This window comes from Solea solea, chromosome 15 (assembly GCF_958295425.1).
Source record: "Solea solea chromosome 15, fSolSol10.1, whole genome shotgun sequence".
NCBI lineage: Eukaryota > Metazoa > Chordata > Actinopteri > Pleuronectiformes > Soleidae > Solea > Solea solea.
This window is the reverse complement of record NC_081148.1, coordinates 13,031,380-13,050,844: the sequence shown is the minus strand read 5'-3', so window position 1 is coordinate 13,050,844 and position 19,465 is coordinate 13,031,380. Positions and strand designations below refer to the sequence as shown.

The window sequence follows — 19,465 nt, the reverse complement described above, 5'->3', positions numbered from 1 at the left end:
GGGTGTACCCTATCGCCCTGTCAGCTGAGGCACACAGCCCCCCGCGACCCTCATGTGGAGGATAAAGCGGTAGAAGATGGATGGATATGGTAAGAAAATGTACTGCACTACTGAGTGCAAATACAATTTCCGACATGACTGTATGACGTATCGATAATTGTACTAGCTCTACACACACTAGCTTTAATATTCTTGTTTGTCCCTTGTGAAAGCGTCATGAAAGTTAATCTCTAAAATGCCAACAGATTTCTAGCCAGTCACTTCAGTACAGGTTCACATTTTAATGACAAATGTTACACAATGCAGTATAAGGCCATAACGAAGGCATATATGGCAGAAAAGTTAGTTTTAATGAGGCAGGTCATGATGGACCAGCTTATAGTGGGTTCCACAGGAAGGACAGCGCTGGGTAGTTCCTTCATGAACCCAGAACCACACAATAGCAGTGTTGTCTTCCTCACCTGCAGAAAGTGAATTACAAGCATCACCTGATTTGTAATGCACACGATGAAATGACCTGTGGTCAATGTGCTTATTACTTACAGATGCAACCCACCAGCCTCTTGTCTATAGTGCATGGCACAAGTTGAGGGCTTTCCTTGGTGCCAGGATGGTACTCTGGCTTCAGTATGCTGTACGGATCCTGTGAATGTCATTTTTGAAAATACATACATTACACTTCATATACCTTTTGATAAAGTATTGTTAATAACATGTTTTTGTGACATGACAACATGTAATTACGCAATAATATCGGGAATCAGGTCAGAATAATCATCACAGGAAAACGCCTAAAATACAAAACGACTGTAGACTGGTGACCTACTTGTCCTTGTTTGAAGCCCTGCAGGATGCGTCGTTCCAACCCAGTGGCCTGTTCCTCATCTGTTGGTATTCCTGAAAAAAATCAACATAGTAGGTGTTTCCATTAAATTTACTATTTTTTCTATCCATCTAACGTTCTTACAATTGTGTTGGTACTAGTGTCACAACTTTCATGCCAAAATTCCACAACACTCAAAATGGTCTGCACTTGTAACAGGTTGTCATTTGACTTTTTTTTTTAAACAAACCTTACATTTGCAGAATCATGAATCACCCACGCTCAAGATACCAAAAGATACCATCCTATATGAACTACTAGACTCAAATGCAAGGATGAGAACTTAAAGATAAGTTGTTTCTTACATTTATGTATTGCATTTTGTTTGTAATTGGCATAAAACAGAAGAATAAAAAAAAAGCTTTTGTGTTGTTTCAAATTGCAATTGCAATTTAAAAACCATTCATTGCTCAACCTTCCTACAGACACAGCAGAATCATTGAACAAATCTAGTGATGAAGTAAAATGCTATAAATCACAAAATGGTTCCTCGAAACAAAACCTTGCCAAAGAATACTATTACTACTAGGGCTAAGCAATAACAAAAATGTACTGCTTTTTGTTACTCAAACATTTATTTCATCGGGTTGAGTGTTTTTAATAATTTAAACAAGCTGTCTGATTTATAAGAAATCATTAAAACTGATGCATTTTGGTTTGTGGATCTTCTGACATTTTATGGCAAACAAGTAATCGATTAATTGAGAATAGTGATGGGACAATATATTATCGCTCATCATGATAAAAAGCACTTACCACAAAGATATTTGTGAATTTCTATTCTTGTGATAATCGTGAATGGAGATAAACAATATTTCATGTGAGTAACTTGGAAATCCTGTCTAACTCACTAACATACCTTTGATTATCCATACCTTTGTTATTCACAATATTGTTGCACAGAACAATATTGTGAATCGCAAATATTTTGGTCAGGATAATCTTGGTGGGAAATTGTCCCATGCCTAATTAGGAAAATACCTGAAAGAATAATAATTAAAATTATGAAAATAATAGTTAGTTGCAGGCCTAAACACTACTACAAAAAAACTGCAGTGACTCCTGCCTTATTAAAATAAAGGATTACTGTGTCATGGCCACAGGTTCTTATCTGCAAGGGAAAGAAACCCAAGGGCAAAGAAACCATCTGTAATAAACAAATGATATTTGGTTTCCAAGAAATTGTAAAAAAAAAAAAGAAGTGTATTTTTTTTTGAAATTTGACGTCAAGGTTGTAACTAGTGTTTAAGCGACTATTGAAAAATAGTATTACTTTAACATAGTTGGGTGTGTTTGAGTGCCAGTCAAACTGCACGTCAGCAGTGGACGCCTCCTCACTTATGATACTCCTCTACCAGGATACTGGCATAAAACCAGCAGACTGAATCATGCCAAGAAAGGAGGGTCAATCACAGGCCTGTGTGAGGCTCAAAGTCCTCATGACCTTCATTATTGTTTGTTTCACTCACTTATTAATGAGTTTGTTTCAATATCCATGTCACAACACTGTATAAAAATACACATAAGGACACTATAATAACACAAATTATAAATTGCACATATTATACTTAAACTTTGGATAAGGACACGTTTTGTTTTAGTCACATTTCATGCGTCGTGTATGAAAAATTGCGGTCAAACAGCGCAGTAAATAAGTCAGTGCCTCAGTGGGGTCACTTAAGGCCCCTCAGTGTATGTGTGACCTATGACCGTATGTCACTCTCACCCCCGGAGGCCATGGCTCGCTGTAACGGTCTCGCCACCGCAGTCCTGCTGCTCTGCAGCGTCGCTGCCGCACAGGCTCGGAGAAGAAGCGCGCGTCCCGCCATGATTCTGCCGCGACTGTTACTGCTGCTGTTGCTTTTACTCTCACTTTCAGGTTACGATGATACAGCCGCCTCGAGGCGGACTGAAATAACCCGGACACCCGTGTGAGTGACAGGCGCTTGGACCAATCACAGAGGAGACGCGGCTCAGCTGACCAATCAAAGTGAGACGCACGCGGACGACAGGTGGGAAGTTTCAGTAGTAATTCACGAGGAGCTTATAAATAAGACTGTTGTCTGTTCCGAACTTGAAAATTTGAAAGTGAAACCTCGACTAAGATTGTTTCATAGTTAATTTGTCCGTTTCATTAAAGACTTTAGAAGGGTTTTATTGGTAATTACAGAGTATACAACCTTTATGTTTGTCGCCAGAGAAGAGAAAAGAGAAGTGGCCTATTCATCCCTTATTTCCTGCTGTAGCTTCCTTATTTATGACTGTTTTTTGTCACGTGTAAACTTGTTTTTATTATGTCAGGTCTGACTGGTGTTTTCAGAAGAGTTTGTAAGGAGAATAATAATTGTATACAGTTTGTTTGTTTGCACGGATATTTTTCATATGCAAACAGTTTTTAAGCAGAAGTTTTCCATGCAAAAGAAGAAAAACAGCACAGGCCACTGTGGAGACAGATATCAGGTCAAGAGATTTTTTTTTACATATTCCTTACTGTATAATCACAATGTTGTGTCCAAGTTGTGTAAAAGTTATTTATTTTAGAATCTTTATATTTTAAAACTTGATCAGCTGCAAAAAAAAGGTTTGTTCATTAATGAAAGGTTTGTTCATTAATGACATTCCTTCCGAAATGTCACTGTGTGGGTGCTCCACTGACTGTTTTAGCTGATGTCATTGCTCCTGTCCTCCAGCAGGAGGCAGTGTCAGACCAACAAATATCTATTCTTTTTGGGTGCTTACATGTAAACATGAAGTAAAAGGAACAATGGCGAGGCTGTCATTTCACATAAAGACAATCTGTTTCGTTATTTACTTCAAAAATAGTTGATAAAAAGACTGGGTCTCGCTGTATTACTCAGGCTGCACTACAGCGTCTATTCACGGGCGCGATCCCACTACTGAGCGGCACGGGGGCTTTGGCCTGCTCCGTTTCCGACCTGGGCCGGTGCACCCCTCCTTAGACGACCTGGTGGTCCCGGGCTCCCCCTGGAGCACCATATCGATACCGAACTTAGTGCGGACACCCGATCGACATAGTCCGCAGCAGCTCAGAACTCCTGAGCTCAAACGATCCGCCAGACTTAGCCTCCCAGTAACTTGGATTACAGGCGCGCGCCACCGCACCCGGCGATGTAGTACTGTTCTCACTGGGCTTTTATCCTCTACCAAGATGACGTCATTGGAAGGGTTGGTGACATCTAGTGGTGAATTTTATGTAACAATCTAACAGTTTACATTTACTGTCAACATTTGAATGCACAAGAGCTCATGTTTTTGTCTGCTTCTGTCTACAGAGACATGCTGATGCCCACTTTTAAAGAGACAGTTCAGATGTTTTTTAAGTGCAGGGTTATGAGCTGCTGACACTTACCCTCACTGAAAACATGTCTGTTAGCCAGTTAAAGATACACCACGTGATACTTGTGCATTCAAATGTCTAAAAAAAAAAACAATGACAGCAATATATATATTATATTGAATATATATGAGGATAGGGATATCTTTTTCTATTCAAGGTAATGGACTGTTCCATTTTGGTCACCTATTAATGACACCATCCACTTAAGCCATTTTTGCTATTGTGTAAGATTAACAACCCCCCTGTGAAACATTAGATTGAGTGAGGAAATATTATAAATATAATTATATATTAAAAGGAAAATCAGCTTTGTTCGCTTGTGGGGATGTAGGCACTGCTGGTCTGCCTCTTCAATTAATCCAAACAAAGGTAATGCACTTTAACATCTTGGTCCTTGTACTTTTTTCTGGTCTGACATCACCAAAATTTCTTATTTTAACATTGTGTCTTTTTATTCTGCACCTTAATCTTACTGTTACTGTTGTGTTATGTGGCTGGCATTGGCCTGCCTAGGGAGTGAAGATGGAAATTAGCTTTGGCTACAATTGTACACATTTACATTTATATGTTCATTAATACTGTCCCATTATAAAAATAAAATAATTTAAAGCATAACTGCATCAATGATTACATCCACATCACATTACCACATTACTTGACAAAGTAACCCAGGTGCATTTCCCTCATGAAGTACTTTCTGTATTGGTATGAGTTACTTCTGATAAGACCTAGTCCCACCCAAACAAAGACAGAGTAATGTTACAGAGATAGAAGTCATGCACAACAGGAGCCAACCTGGACATGTAACACCATGAACAATAATGTTTTTATATCTCCATGAAGCTATTACACCATACACCCAAGGTAATTATATCCTGACATAATGAATTTGTCTACAACACAACAATACACATTAGCATTAGAGGTACTTCAATATCAGGCATAACCATATCTCCACTGTACAAGAGCATACTTGACAGAGTAGGACAAATGGTAACACATACCGTACATTATTCACATACTTCAATGTTGTTTTTTGTTAGACAAAGCATTCTCCAAGTGAGCAGACACATCTGAAGTTTGCAGCTTCTAACGGGACATTTATGTGCATTACAGGGAGACTATACTCACAGTTAACAACAAGGCAAAAAACACAAACATAAACAAATCTGAATTCCTGATGGATGATTTAGATTTCATAATTTCTGAACTTCTGCAGTAGACTAGATGGAGAGTCAGCAGCCCAGCGGAAACGCAGGTGGCAGTGGTCACCTAGACACCAATGATACCAGGTCAGTTAGTTTTTACATAATATAATGTGTGAACCTTGTTATAAAATAATACAATCTGAAAAAAAGACATGCCGATTTGATTAATTAACCATTGACATAGATTATTTTATTTTAAATCACACTTTAGGCGAACTCTGTTAAATGGATTAAAGAAGGAGCAGGTGAAGATATAAAGATATACAAAAAAATGAAGACTGCTGAAATCCAGGAATGTTATGACCTTTCAGTATTGCTTTGTCCACTGCAGTGCTTTGATGTCTGATAAATAAATCATATTAATACTTACTTGATGATGGCATAGCATCACATGAAGAGATCCCTGGTTCATTCTTTTCACACTGAAGGTCCTCTGCTTGGGAAGTGGCTGGGTCTTCTGTCTTTGAGGCCTCCAGCATTGGTTCCTTCTTATTTCTCACAGCCCAGTGCAATGACTGCAAACAGGTGACCAAGTATTAAAAGAAAAATAATAAATACATTTAAAAAAATGCTGGTACCAAACAAAATACATTACTTACAGTTTTTACAGAGTCGTTCATGGCTTGCCAGTCCTGGAAAGGAATGGTGAAACCACTTCTTTTCCACAAGTCATAATTTTTCCTTTTGGTTTCATTACATAAAACCTCTTTGGCTTCTTGCAGTTTCTGGAATTCTGCCACTGTCACCGAAAGAGACGAAACAGCAGGATATTCAGATGATACCCTTACAGAATGAATCGATAATTTGCGGACCAATCAATTGTAAATATCATGTCATCATTAATACACACAGTTGTGTTACAATGGAATATACCACAAAAATACCTGCTCTTGGGTTGTCTTGGTGTTTGTCTGGGTGGCACATCAAGGCCCGGATCTTGTATTCATTGATAATCTGTTCAGTCTGCATGAAAAATGATTAAATAAAAAAATAAATACACTGTATATATCTTTTAAAACAAGTTTTAATGTGTCAAAAAGGCTGCAAAACCAATGCATTGTCACCTTTTTACACAAGGAAAAGGACCGATTTGAAATAATTGAATATAACATTGACCTTATTTGTTGCAGAATGTCGTAATGTTACAAAAATATCACTTGAACTATGATGGTGAACAGTACATCATGTTCAAGTCACTCACGTGGAATGTTAATGATCCATTAATGATTTATATACATTCACGATTATCCTGATCATGGAAATTCATCACAATTGTTGAATATTGTCCCATCCCTATTTTGTTTTAACCTTTTATTACCTTTCTATTCGTATGTCACTATGTTGTCGTGTTGCTAATACAAACGTTTCAATTTTACACTGTTATATTAATTAGGGCTACAATAATGCAGTGCACATCTTTGATGATTTAATTGTTAAAAACACATACACAGGTTTGTGCAGTTCTTCGTTGTATGACAGCATTGACATCCCATTCAATCAAAGCGTTATAACTAACCTAACGTTAATAATCCGCATGTGATCTCTAAACTCAACCAATAACTGTAATGACCCTGACTCATTATATACACAGTGTCAGTGGATGGCGCATCTTCTGCCGGAGCATCAACAGGTCTCTCTGCTGCTGGTTCAGACTAAAACCTGGTGCATGTTTTAATTTCTAGATCTGCACAAACATCACTGTCTGAGCCTGAACCCATTGGACAGAACTTACCGACGACAGTTCATCGCAGCCCAATAACCCGTAGTAATCCTCCAAGTCCTCTGGTTTGCAGTTCATAACAGCATCCATCCGCTTGGTGGAGTTTAGTTACAACAACAGGCACTTGTTGCTTGTTTTGCTTCACTGAATCACGGCGTTTGGTTCACCAATGTGATCACCCAGGTACACCCAGATCAATCAGGGACAATAATGTGTAAGTGCCGGCTAATGTTATATAACGGACTGCAAAACTGTTCACAGAACCAAAGGGATTTTCCCTCAAGCGGCTGAGAGAAAACTGTGCAGTCTTTTTCACTTCACGACGTGTGTTGCATTCGCGTGTCTACATAAAAAAGGTCAAAGTCTAAAAAAAAATGTTTCGACCAGTCGTTCTGCATGAAACAGTATCAAGGTTAATGATAAACGTTTTGAAAACAGAATGACTTTGTTATAAAAGAATAAATTATTGCTGTAATCATTTTTCATGATAGGTGACAAATGTGGTACAACGAACGAAAGAAAGCATGAAAGCGAGTTTTAGTTGGGGTTTCACATTGTACGTTGAAAGTAAAAAAAAAATGCGTTAAGTATGTTAATTGATACGAATAAAAGGCTAACACCAAAAGTCTGCGTTTAACTCACATGTGTGTGTCTCCATTCACAAGCTTTAACTTTGCTTTATAAAATCTTCAGACGGTGTTTGAAGGCAGCATCATTTTGTTATGGTGGTACGTCATCGACATACGTCACCGACGTGCCAGGGGACGTTTCATACGTCACTACTGTGGAGAACAAATCACGTGCGTTATGCAAATGAGCCAGCTGTCCGCGAGGAAGAATCTGCTCGGCAGCGGCGGCTCTGCGGGCTGAAGATGGCGGACGACGAGAACAGTCTCGGGACTGGCCTGGCGGGCGCGCTCGAAATGGACGGCCCTGCCGCGAAACGGTCGAAAATCACACCGGGGTCAAACTACGGTGTCAAAGTCGGCGAAGGGGGTCATTTTTTGTGCGTCTCCGCGAATGCGGAGAGCTGGGAGGTGGCGGTGGATTGTGCGCCGCCACTGGAGAAGGAAGCGAAGCCGGTGATGGCGGTAGAGCAGGCCCCAGCAGCGCTAGGCGGAGACAACAATGGACTGGGACCGCTGCTCTCTGCGCCGCACAAGCCACTCGTGAAACTGGACGACAACGCTGTGCTCGGGACAAATGAAGAGGCTACTGGTATGAAAGCAACCGGGATAATTTTACACAGCTTTTTTTAATCACGCGACGGTGCTTGTTTTACCAACTTAACCGGCGAGTTAGCGTAACGGTAAACAGAAGATAAGTTAAGCTTCGGTTAGCTTAACTTATGACAGTGAGTGTGTGATTGATACTCAGAGGCGTGAACTTCGCACAGTGATTTACTTGACTTTTCTGACTCAACCCTGAAAAGAGAAATGTACGATTTAACTGGATCAGTTTCGTCTTCAAAGTTCTGTAATAACTTGTATTATCATGTAGTACCCGTTTATTCCCAAGCATGTTCATTGAGGTTGCTGTCCTGGTAAGTGGAAGTATATATATTCGCCACTAATCTCTCTCTTTTTATTTTAGACTTCGATGTTCATGAAAATGATTATCTCGCCTCCAACGGTCTGGCTGTCACACCAGAACACATCAACGAGGACGATGACAGATCCTCACATGCAAGCTCCAGCGACTGGACTCCTCAACCACGAATAGGTAATTGAATAAATCATTTCAGGCCTTTAGTATTCCTCAAGGGGGAAATTTGTTTTGTACCAGTGGTTAAAAATACATAAGGACACAAGACAGAATACTAAATATTGCAAGCAAAATAAGTAATGCTGAGTTGTTGTATTCTTGACCAGGTTCATACAGCTTCATCCAGCAGCACATCAGAGAGACTGATCCAAGGACCATCTTGAGAGACTTGCTGCCTGAGACCGTGCTCCCACCAGATTTAGATGATATGACTTTGTGGCAAATCATCATCAACATCTCAGAGCCTCCAAAAAGAAAAAAACGGAAGGACATTAACACGTTGGAAGATGTGGTCAGGCTCCTCCATGAGAGTAAAAGGATCCTTGTACTTACTGGTGCTGGGGTACGCATGTACAATATTTTCCAATTGCATTATTTCACATTCCATGCCCGTGTTCCTGCTACTAAATCAGAATGCTTGTATGCTTTCTGTGTAGGTGTCAGTCTCATGTGGAATACCAGACTTTCGCTCCAGAGATGGAATTTATGCACGGCTTGCTGTAGATTTTCCTGATCTTCCAGACCCCCAATCTATGTTCGACATTGAATATTTCAGACGGGACCCAAGACCCTTTTTCAAGTTTGCTAAGGTTTGCTCATTGTGTCCACTTAACTTATGTGCATGTATAAAGTTGAATACAATACACTGATGATATGACCCCAGCAACTAAAATGTAGGTATCTGATTTAATACGATCATGAGGCTTTTAAAAGTGAATTATTCAAAATTAAACATGCATATGTCAATATTTGCAAGGTGCTACAGAGAATGTATTGTATTTACAAAGTCGTGTAAAAAAAAAAAATTCTCACTCTTTTGTAATGTATGCTGCTCTACAGCGAAAACATCTTTGGTGTTATGTCAAAGTGCTAAAAGCTCCTTCTTTGTTACAGGAGATTTACCCTGGTCAGTTCCAGCCCTCACCCTGTCATAAATTCATATCTATGCTGGATAAGCAAGGGAAGCTTCTACGCAATTACACGCAAAACATTGATACATTAGAACAAGTGGCTGGAGTTCAACGGATTATCCAGTGTCATGGTTAGTAATGCAGCCAGTCAGTGGTGCTGCTTGTTTTCTTCACATTTCTGTCCATGTCAATCTTGAATGTCCACTAATAAATCTGCTATTTCAGGGTCGTTTGCCACTGCATCCTGTCTCGTCTGTAAAAACAAAGTGGACTGTGAGGCTATTCGAGAAGATGTCTTCAACCAGGTATTTATTCACCACAAACTGATCCAGGATAAAACCTTTTTATATCCATTACATAACAAGAAATCAACGGTGATATGTTTTGCACTATTCATCATTGTATGACAGTCAGTTGTGGAAAGGAACTAGGGCACAAAACCTGCCTACTTTTGAAGACAACTAGTATTATGCTTTTTCTAGTCTTGTAACACATACCAGAGTAAGAATTTGGTATTACATTCCTTTTGCAGGTTGTCCCTCATTGTCCACGGTGTCCAGATATTCCCCTGGCAATCATGAAACCCGACATTGTCTTCTTTGGAGAGAATCTTCCAGAAATGTTCCACAGAGCCATGAAGCAGGATAAAGATGAAGTAGACCTCTTGATTGTCATTGGCTCTTCTCTTAAAGTGCGACCAGTTGCCCTCATCCCAAGTATGTTGTTAATTTTCAGATAAATGGATTTCTGCTTTCTGTGAGATGCATGCAAAACATTGCATGACTGTTTGTCTCTTTCCCCACCCAGACTCCATTCCTCATGAAGTGCCTCAGGTCTTGATCAATAGGGAGCAGCTGCCACACCTCAACTTTGATGTGGAGTTACTTGGGGACTGTGATGTCATTATCAACGAGCTCTGTCATCGTTTGAGTGGAGACTTTGAGCAGCTCTGCTACAACACTGTAAGACTCATTGAGATCACGGAGAAACCTCCTAGGTTACCTGAACTTCCACCAAGTGAGGCCTTGTCTGCTTCAAGCGATGCAGCTCAGGAGGAGCAGAAGCAGTACAGATCAGACTCAATAATTAAGACTTCAGAGGAGACAGAAATTCCAAATGTCCCAGAGACCGCTGGTAATAATGTTACACCTCCAGAGCCTTGTCCAAATGCTCGATGTCCCAGTGATGAGACGCCTGAGCCTTCAGCATTACCAGCAGAAGATGTGCCAAAAGACGATACCGTTGATGTAAAGAACCAAACTTCCAGCGTTGAGTTCCGTAGACGATGTTGGATTAGTCGAATCAACACGAGTCCAATCAGCAAACGCCTTGGGGGTAAGGTTCAGACAGAAACAGGCCACTGCACCAGTTGCAAAACGGGTGCTTTGAGAGCAACAGTGACGAGCTGATGTGCTACAACAATGTGTTGTCATGTCCTCTTTCACTGGTGTTGTGCTGTGTCTAGTTATGCTCTCTGCAATGTAACTATTTTTAACTACTTCAACTATTAATCCGAAGCACACACACACCAATTTTGTTTAATTCACCACAGTCCTCGTTTTTTAGCAACACCCACTAACTACACTGTGTTACACATATGTCAAATGTGAAATTGAACGATATAAAAGCCTTACAGTCACTTTTACATCATCACCCTGAATGAGAACATATTGGCAAGTGAGGACGAAGGGAGTCAAAAAAGGAGTTGTGACCCTGAACAACAAGGTAGACTCTGTAGCTCTGTGTGTGTGTTGTGGGCGTGATACCACACACTGCGATGTTAAGCGACGACGACGATGAAAATTTAATAACTGCGACAGCCCTAGAGAGAAGTATTATTGTCATGTATGGGAAAGTGAGTGTTAACCTATTTCTCATGCTCAACATGGTACTCCTTTTTTCTTCATAGAGCATTCATATATATGTGAAAAGTACAAAACATAAAAATGCCAAAGACAGTGATCAGATTTTTTATTGACCTTCTGTTAAATATTGATTTCAGATCAGTAAATTCTTCATATTGTTCCCCACAGCAAGCCAGTACCTGTTCCAAGCACCAAATCACTATATCTTCCATGGGGCCGAGGTTTACTCTGACTCTGAAGATGAGACGTCAAGTTCATGTGGCAGTGACAGCGAGGAGTCTGAATGCAGTTCAGACGGGGTGGAAGACGACAGTGAGCCCGAGGAAGACGACGTGCTCGCAGGGAATGTAGAGACTTGCCTCGGAGACACAACTCAACACACTGTAGCCAGTGAGACCACGTCAAGTGCGCACACAGACAATACTTCTGAAACGACTCAAAGCACCACACACCTTTAAATCTTAAGTACATAGTCAACAAAGCACTAATTGTCTTTATATATGTTTCAAATATTTTTGACTTTTACATCTACTATTATTTTTCATAAAATCTGTGACGACTGTGTGAATATGCATTAAGATTTATCTCCTCGTTTTCTGTGCCTGTTTGGTCACATGCATTGTGTCTGAAACTTCATACTGTGTATTATGTACTAAATAGAATGTTGTAGTTGTTTTTTTTTTTTCTTCAGGACATTCTTTTATTTGATTTTGCTGTCAAACGTTCCGAAATTTAGCTGATGCTCGCATTTACTGTGGCATACAAACTAATGCAGCTCCAGATCAAGCTTTAATTTCTAAATTGCTATCATTTGTCGGTCTCAGTCCATAGGCTGATGTTAACTATGTTTTATGCGTTGTAGAGTTGGTTAATGTTATTATTTGGGAGACATGTAAGCCTACTGCCTGCTAAATAGTGGTAACTATGGGTTTCAGACACATACAGAAATCTTCAGACGGTTTATTTTAAGGCATAGTCTACTTGCAATATAAGACATTCGGCTCGGCTGTTTCATGAAGGCAAATGCCGGTCATATGGAACAGTACTTTAATTTTAGACCAAAGAACACTTCATCACCGCGCTCCTTTGTCATTCGAAGCTTTGTGTGTTTGACCAGTTGTTTAAAACTTGGGGGAGAATATATGTAACTATTGACAAGGTGTTCCTTCAGACATGTGGCAGCTACTTTTTATGGTCAAGCCTCCTATTTTTATACTTTGGTGTGAGACATACTCATCGAGGAGTAGATGATTTTTGTCTGTACAAAGTTATACTAAGTTCTACTGTTAAGCCTTAGGAGTATATTCAATGAGTTCACATTGAAGTGTGGCACTTTTTTTTCTCCTTTTAAAACCGGTTATGTTGCCTGTGTTATTTTTCTTATAAAGTTTAAACCATTTTCCTTAATCATGCAGATGAGTCTGTTGCCTGTAAAGATTATGTGTTGGTAGAAGGAAAGACACATTTGAGCCGATGTGTTGGATAAACCTCTACACCAACAAAATTTACATGCCATTTAAAAGGTTATGTTTTGTTTAAGGTTCGAGGAAATAAGACATTTTTACATTGTTGAAGTTGTTATTTCTTCTGCGGTTCTCAGTAAAAGCAAGAACGAAAATGACTGAGCGCTCATTCCTGTTATTTGGAACACACACCATTTCACATCATGTCATCAGCGCCACCTAGTGACTGTTAACTCACCCTGACAGTTTCTATTTCTACTTTACAGTGCTTTTTCACGGAGCATTACTTGAGGGAGGACGATTCTCCAGTGTGTTTTAAAACGGGAAACTACAGTATGTGCGATTTTAACAGTGAGGCATCACCAAATGTAGAGGTTGTATTTTACATTTTACAGTGTACATGTACACAAGTACAATAATTAGTTGATGGTAATAATTGTTTATCAGTGAAGCAGTGTAAATTCCAATTCTCAGTTTCAAACAAAACAAAAACCGTCCGTAAAAAGTTAAAAGTGCAGGATTTCTCTATGTATTAACAACATGGAAAACAAAGTGCATAAAGTGTTATATTGGACATGGATGGGGCATCTTTTAACGTTACTTTAAAATCCCTCTTCTTCGGCCAGGTAACTTCCGCCCACGTTTCCCTCATCCATTTAAGCAGCGCCGCCATACGGAGACATCAAGTAGTGACGCCCGGCGAGTGACTCTGACAGGAGCAATATTATTATCAATATTTGCCCTGGTGTATTGATTATCATATTGCACGACGAAGAAGGACGACGATATATCACCAAATCGATATTTTAACCCGCCCCTTTTATGTATAATATGACAGTTATCAATGGTGATTCACAAACATTTTGGTGTGAAGGTAATATTACTCTCTAACTGTACTGCATTAGTATCTCCCTATTACCAAACTACAACCATACATTATTATCATACTAAAACCAAGTTGTTAAACTAATTCGTGTGTTAACAGTCGGTGTATTAACGGTCAATTCTAAGGCCCGGATACTGTCGTCGTCGTCCAGTCTTTAGAACTACATTTCCCACTTGCCTCTGATGCCCGTTGATACGACGTGTCGTAAAAATCCAGTCAACAATACCAACACCGTGATGAACACCACCAAAGCCGCTTGGCAGTTTCAGCCTGTAGCGTTACCTTTTCTCCACACAGAGTGTCTAAAATGTTAAACGTCATCGAGTGACCGGGCTTCGGCACATTTGTGAAAATGGAGGCTATGGAAGACGATAGTCTGGACGTAAAAGACGACCACAACCACAACTATTGTGCGAGTAGTAGCAGCAGCAGCAGCAGCAGCAGCAGGAAAGTCCGCACCTATCACAGCAGCCAACTGTCGGATGTAACAACGGTCTGTCCACCGGTATCGGGAGCGGAACCGGGGGCTCGACGAGGGAAGCACCGGCACGGCGGCAGCAGCAGCAGCGGGGGGACAAAGTTCGTGGACTCGGATTCAGGGAGTGAGAGCAGTGAAGTCAGCGAGACTGACTGTACAGCTCTACCACCAGCAGCAGCTACTGTCGAGGGAAAATTCACCCTCGATTCTACTTCCAAGTTCCGTAAGTTGACTTACAGCAGGGCCTGATACAGTACTGTCACTCACCGTCAAAGATGAGACAATATACGATATTATCGCGCATCGATTTTGGCTTGTGCGATAATTTAGTATCAATAAATATCGCAGTCTACATTATCTGTTTATCTAAGGTTCAACGTACGTCAATATAATGTTTATGCTCTGTGCAAACACATTTTGAGACTTAACACAAAATTGCTGTGGAAGTTTTATCTCAAATGTAGAAAAATGTCTCAGCGTTGTGCTGTTGAATGTGCAAAAAGTATTAACCAGTTTCTTTTAACTTTCACACAGGAGCTAAATGTAATCTTTTCCTATCAGACCTATGTAATTATTGATATTGACTGATTTTAAACCTTTTTTTTCATCTTTGGCCACATTGCCCAGCCCTGATAGGAAATATAAAAGCACTCACAATAAGTTGATTCACCTGAGTAATATGACAATGCTGCCATGTGAAGGGCTGCAGTTTACAGTCAGTCACTCGATGCAATTACATTTTTCATCCATACAATTGTGTAAACCTCAAAAGAACAGAATCATCAGATGTTCCGTCCACAGCAATGGAACCAGCAAATGATATGTGATCAGTTACTACTTGATTAATCATTTAATTGTTGGAGCCCCCCTAACTTACAGTCCTAGTGATTTATTTTGAAGTGGGAGTCTGAATATTTTAATTCATTCCAGGTACTCACAATTTACAATGACCATTAGATTCTTCATTTTGAAATGTTAATCAAAATGACTAACACATTTTCACATTATTAGTAGCTTGTCTTTGCTCTTTATCTGTGAGCTTAGCTGTGTGCACTTGGACATTTTTCCATAATTGTGTACATATACATTAAAGCATAGTTTTTTGTACAATTATTGTAATTCTTGTAATCTTCATATTGTCCCATGGTTACGCATGCATGGTTTCTGCTGAGTGATGCTAGGTTTACTTGGACACCCGTAATCTGGCTATTGACCTGATTCTGATTATGACATTATTCAGATTATGATGTTTACATGGGTTGCTAACATTCCATTTATATACTTGCAGACAGAGATTAGTGTGAATGTGGTCATCACTTTGGTCTACATAATGTCCACTACTGTGAAAAGTCCAGTAGGACATACAAAACATGTCTAACACAGTGCGACTAATCTTAGAATATTTCATGTCATAATCAGATTATTGCTTACTCTGAGCACAATGTTATTAATGTTAAGTTAATTAGAATACGCTGTTAACTTGAAGGTGTCTTACCTGCTTACATTTAAAGACCATAAAATACATTTTGAGAAGATTAAAAGGGTAAACTGAGAAAAAGGAAACAAAGATTTAAAGATTAGAATATTGATGTTGATTTCAACATGGTCACTGTAGTTCTCAGGCCCGATGTCTTTGACCAGAATCAGGTTCACTTCATCTGTGACACCTCTCCTTCTTTCACCCAGTACTGAATGCTATGGCAGTAGAAGACTACCAGAAAAACCACTGGCCAAACTTGGAGAAGGTCATTGACCGACTGCTCATTCAGAATCCCTCAGACCACATCTCTGTCTCCTATGCACAGATATACAGGTAAGAATAAACACACACACCCGAGCTGTGCAGCTGTTTGAGCATCATGTGATTTCAGTCCAGACCCATAGATTTGCCTTGTGCATCACTGAGTTCTGAGTTCCTATTTTGTACTCTGTTTTCCAAGTTACATCTACAAGTGTGTTTGTCAGCAACACTCTGAGCTGCTCTACAATGACTTGACATCAAAAATAACAAATCACCTGCTCCGTGTTTCCACTCGTCTACAGGTGAGTCAGTCTAAGCACAAGGAAATCATTATACGGAGCTCATACGCAAACTATAAATGCAAATAATACATATTGTTGTCTTCTAGGCCAGCCCCCCTGAAACCTTCATTGAGAACTTCAACATTGCACTCACACAGTACACAACTTCTCTGCAATGTATAGTCCCTGTGTTTATGTACTTGGTAAGCATACTTATTTAAAAGGCACAGTGTGTACAAGCATGTATTTGTGAAGTCGCATGTTGCAGCTGAACATCTCTCATCTCACCCTGTTTCTTCCAAGCTTGTTGGAGAACCTATGGAGCCGTCAATTAGTAACAAAACTCAAAAAATGTTCGGTTTGTCCATCGTGGGCTACTGTAAATACAGGGTGGTCCACAATGGCTCATGATATAAATATAAAAGCTCATTCTGAGGTGATGAAAAGCAACAATTCATACAATCAAGTGATTTTAGACTTGTAAAAAAACTTAAGTATACTTATTTTATCTTCAGCCTCTGCCAAATGAAAATAACTTCACTTAAATGTTGCACACTGGATCTTTAAATATAAATATCTACATTCAACAATTCCTTTTGTGTAGGATTCAAAATGTTTTCATTTCTAATATTCCCAGAACAAGTTCTACGTTGAGTCGAAGCTGAACAGAGACCTAAAAGACGATTTGATGAAGCTGTTTGCTGACCATGTTGCAGAAAAACAAGTGAATAAGCTGCTGCGTGAGTGAATTGCTACCTTTGAAACAAGAAAATAGTTCTTTTGCTTGCATTTGTAAATATTTGATCTGTTTGAACACGTGTTTTATTTCTTGTTTAGCTCTTCTCATTGAAGCTCATTCCTTGCCCTTTAAAGTGCAGCCATCTACGATGGCCAGTGTAGTTACAGGCCTCTACAGCCTTCGACCAGGTGAGCAGTGATAAATGTTCTTATCTTTAAGGCTGCCAGGAAGTTGTGTTTATTGTCTTCTATAAGATGCAAACTAATGGAACCTTTACACCTCCACCACAGAACACAAAATTCACGTTTGTTTCTCCAGCAACGTCACATTGTTTGCAAAGGCACCTGTTTTATGGATTTTTGTTTTTCTTTGCAGAGTGGGCCCAGTTAGCCCCAGCTCTCTTCTCCGGGTTTATTCCTCAGATCAATCCTCCTGCTGTGGAGTCTCTGCTGTCCGACTATGCTGCTCATGATCAGAAGCTCCAGATGGAGCTCTCCATGAACGGGTTTCCACGGTCAGTTTTCCAAGACATGAGTTTCCGACACTGACCGAGTACGCACTTTAAACCTTATCCATCTGTTCTTGTTTTTCAGAGGTGACCAGTCTCGCAAGCGGGCCAGCGATGACTCCTGATAGCCGAGCTGGTGTCTCCGGATTCTTTGCGGAACTATTACTGTGCCTCCTACATCTTAATCACGAGTTGGCTCACTGCACTAGGTACAATGTTAACAATGTGTCGGTTTATTCTCTCCTGACTCAAGGTCACACAACACTGTGAACAACAAAGAGAACGTGATATTGCGTTGTCGAGCAGAATTTTGCTGCACTTAGAGAAAAAGCACAGTCTTCCATTACCCGTGCTTTCTTCTGCGATTCTGATGCATCCAGCCTCAGTATTTTGTAGGATGCCACTGTGTGTCATCGAGACTGTTTTCTCCATGTTGTCCACATTCAACAGTGCCTTCATGGTGTCTGTTTGATCAGGTTTCCTGACAGGGGACAGGCTGGTGATGGGGTTTTTCAATACCAACTTTTAATGTGGGAGTGTGATTTCTATAGACTGGGCAAATCAAGACTTCCTATTGCTGCTAATAATGCTGTCCTTGTGTTAATATCACATATCCCACGGTTGAACCTACCATGTGTGTAAACCATAGGCCATATATAAGAGTTGGACGTAGCTTAAGAGTAAAGCCGAGGAAGAACACAAGTCGCACTTAGCCACCAGGGGGTGACTCTGCTGGTTGGAAAAATAACCCTTTATGAATTGGAGTATACGGGAACATGAGCCTATTTCTCACTTGTTTTATGATGTAATTTTATGATATGCGAGTGGACACCGTTGTGATTGACAGCTGGTATCGTCCAAAAGGAACCTGGTTACATCTGTGAACTTCCAATTTAAACAAAAATAGCAAAGGTGCAGAAGAAATCACAAATCTTGAGGCTTTAAAACGGTACTTTAGCTACGGGAACACTACAGTATGTCCACTTTTTTATATATGGTCTGCGGTATAAACCAGCGTCTGCAGTCAACATGAATGAGTGAGAGAAGAAATTGAAACAAAGTCATTGACCTTAATCATGATCCTCTTCTTCATGTTGCCTTTACTGTGTTGGTAAACTGGATTGTGTTTTCCAGTTATTCCAAAGAGGATTTGCAGTACTTTTGTTTTTCTTTTTACACACACATATATATGTATAATACATTGAATCAAGGTGACATTGTTAATGTTGTATGCTGTCTGAGTCTGAGCCATTTGAGTTTTTTATACTAATGAGTTTTGAGCTTTAGTTGACCTCTTAGACTAAAGTCAGATTCTAACTTGTTTGTTTTAGCATGTACGTCTGACAGGGACGGTCTTGCAGGACATAACACAAGAGTGCCAGAGACCTTAAACAAACACAGAATCATGTTTGAGAATTTCTCTTTGTTTGGTTTGGTTTGGTTCGGTTCATTTACTGTAAATATATCAAACATGTTGCTCCGTGGATTTAATTAAACAAACCGTATGCAAATACTGTTTTAGACTTGAGTCTGGAATAATTGTGAAATCCATTTTTCTAACGAGTGTAAATTGTTCTTTTCCCCCCCCCCCCATTTCATTTCATTATCATACAGGAACAAATTAAAAATAAGAGGTGTTAGACAATGTTGGAGCTAAACT

At 39.8% G+C, this 19,465-nt stretch overlaps 4 protein-coding genes across 4 annotated transcripts; 2 read left to right on the top strand and 2 right to left on the bottom strand.

The window, feature by feature from the left end:
* Positions 1 to 266: 266 nt before the first annotated feature.
* LOC131474109 (cytochrome c oxidase subunit 5B, mitochondrial) lies at positions 267 to 2,783 on the bottom strand. The gene is made up of 4 exons (XM_058651848.1): positions 2,610 to 2,783; positions 827 to 897; positions 544 to 643; positions 267 to 461 (listed from the first exon to the last, which is right to left on the bottom strand). Exons 1-4 carry the CDS (start codon positions 2,710 to 2,712, stop codon positions 349 to 351), a joined length of 387 nt encoding a protein of 128 aa, XP_058507831.1. The 5' UTR covers positions 2,713 to 2,783; the 3' UTR covers positions 267 to 348.
* A 2,141-nt stretch (positions 2,784 to 4,924) lies between these two features.
* dnajc12 (DnaJ (Hsp40) homolog, subfamily C, member 12) lies at positions 4,925 to 7,780 on the bottom strand. The gene is made up of 5 exons (XM_058651447.1): positions 7,182 to 7,780; positions 6,334 to 6,412; positions 6,049 to 6,188; positions 5,820 to 5,964; positions 4,925 to 5,513 (listed from the first exon to the last, which is right to left on the bottom strand). The coding sequence occupies exons 1-5, from the start codon at positions 7,257 to 7,259 to the stop codon at positions 5,431 to 5,433; spliced, it is 525 nt and encodes a 174-aa protein (XP_058507430.1). The 5' UTR covers positions 7,260 to 7,780; the 3' UTR covers positions 4,925 to 5,430.
* A 96-nt stretch (positions 7,781 to 7,876) lies between these two features.
* Positions 7,877 to 13,330, top strand: sirt1 (sirtuin 1). The gene is made up of 9 exons (XM_058651445.1): positions 7,877 to 8,387; positions 8,763 to 8,891; positions 9,041 to 9,276; positions 9,371 to 9,523; positions 9,828 to 9,975; positions 10,070 to 10,149; positions 10,377 to 10,560; positions 10,652 to 11,179; positions 11,878 to 13,330. The coding sequence occupies exons 1-9, from the start codon at positions 7,892 to 7,894 to the stop codon at positions 12,165 to 12,167; spliced, it is 2,244 nt and encodes a 747-aa protein (XP_058507428.1). The 5' UTR covers positions 7,877 to 7,891; the 3' UTR covers positions 12,168 to 13,330.
* A 930-nt stretch (positions 13,331 to 14,260) lies between these two features.
* On the top strand, positions 14,261 to 19,321 carry cacul1 (CDK2 associated cullin domain 1). The gene is made up of 8 exons (XM_058651446.1): positions 14,261 to 14,759; positions 16,223 to 16,349; positions 16,477 to 16,579; positions 16,666 to 16,761; positions 17,196 to 17,298; positions 17,396 to 17,485; positions 17,673 to 17,811; positions 17,891 to 19,321. The coding sequence occupies exons 1-8, from the start codon at positions 14,411 to 14,413 to the stop codon at positions 17,928 to 17,930; spliced, it is 1,047 nt and encodes a 348-aa protein (XP_058507429.1). The 5' UTR covers positions 14,261 to 14,410; the 3' UTR covers positions 17,931 to 19,321.
* Positions 19,322 to 19,465: the final 144 nt, after the last annotated feature.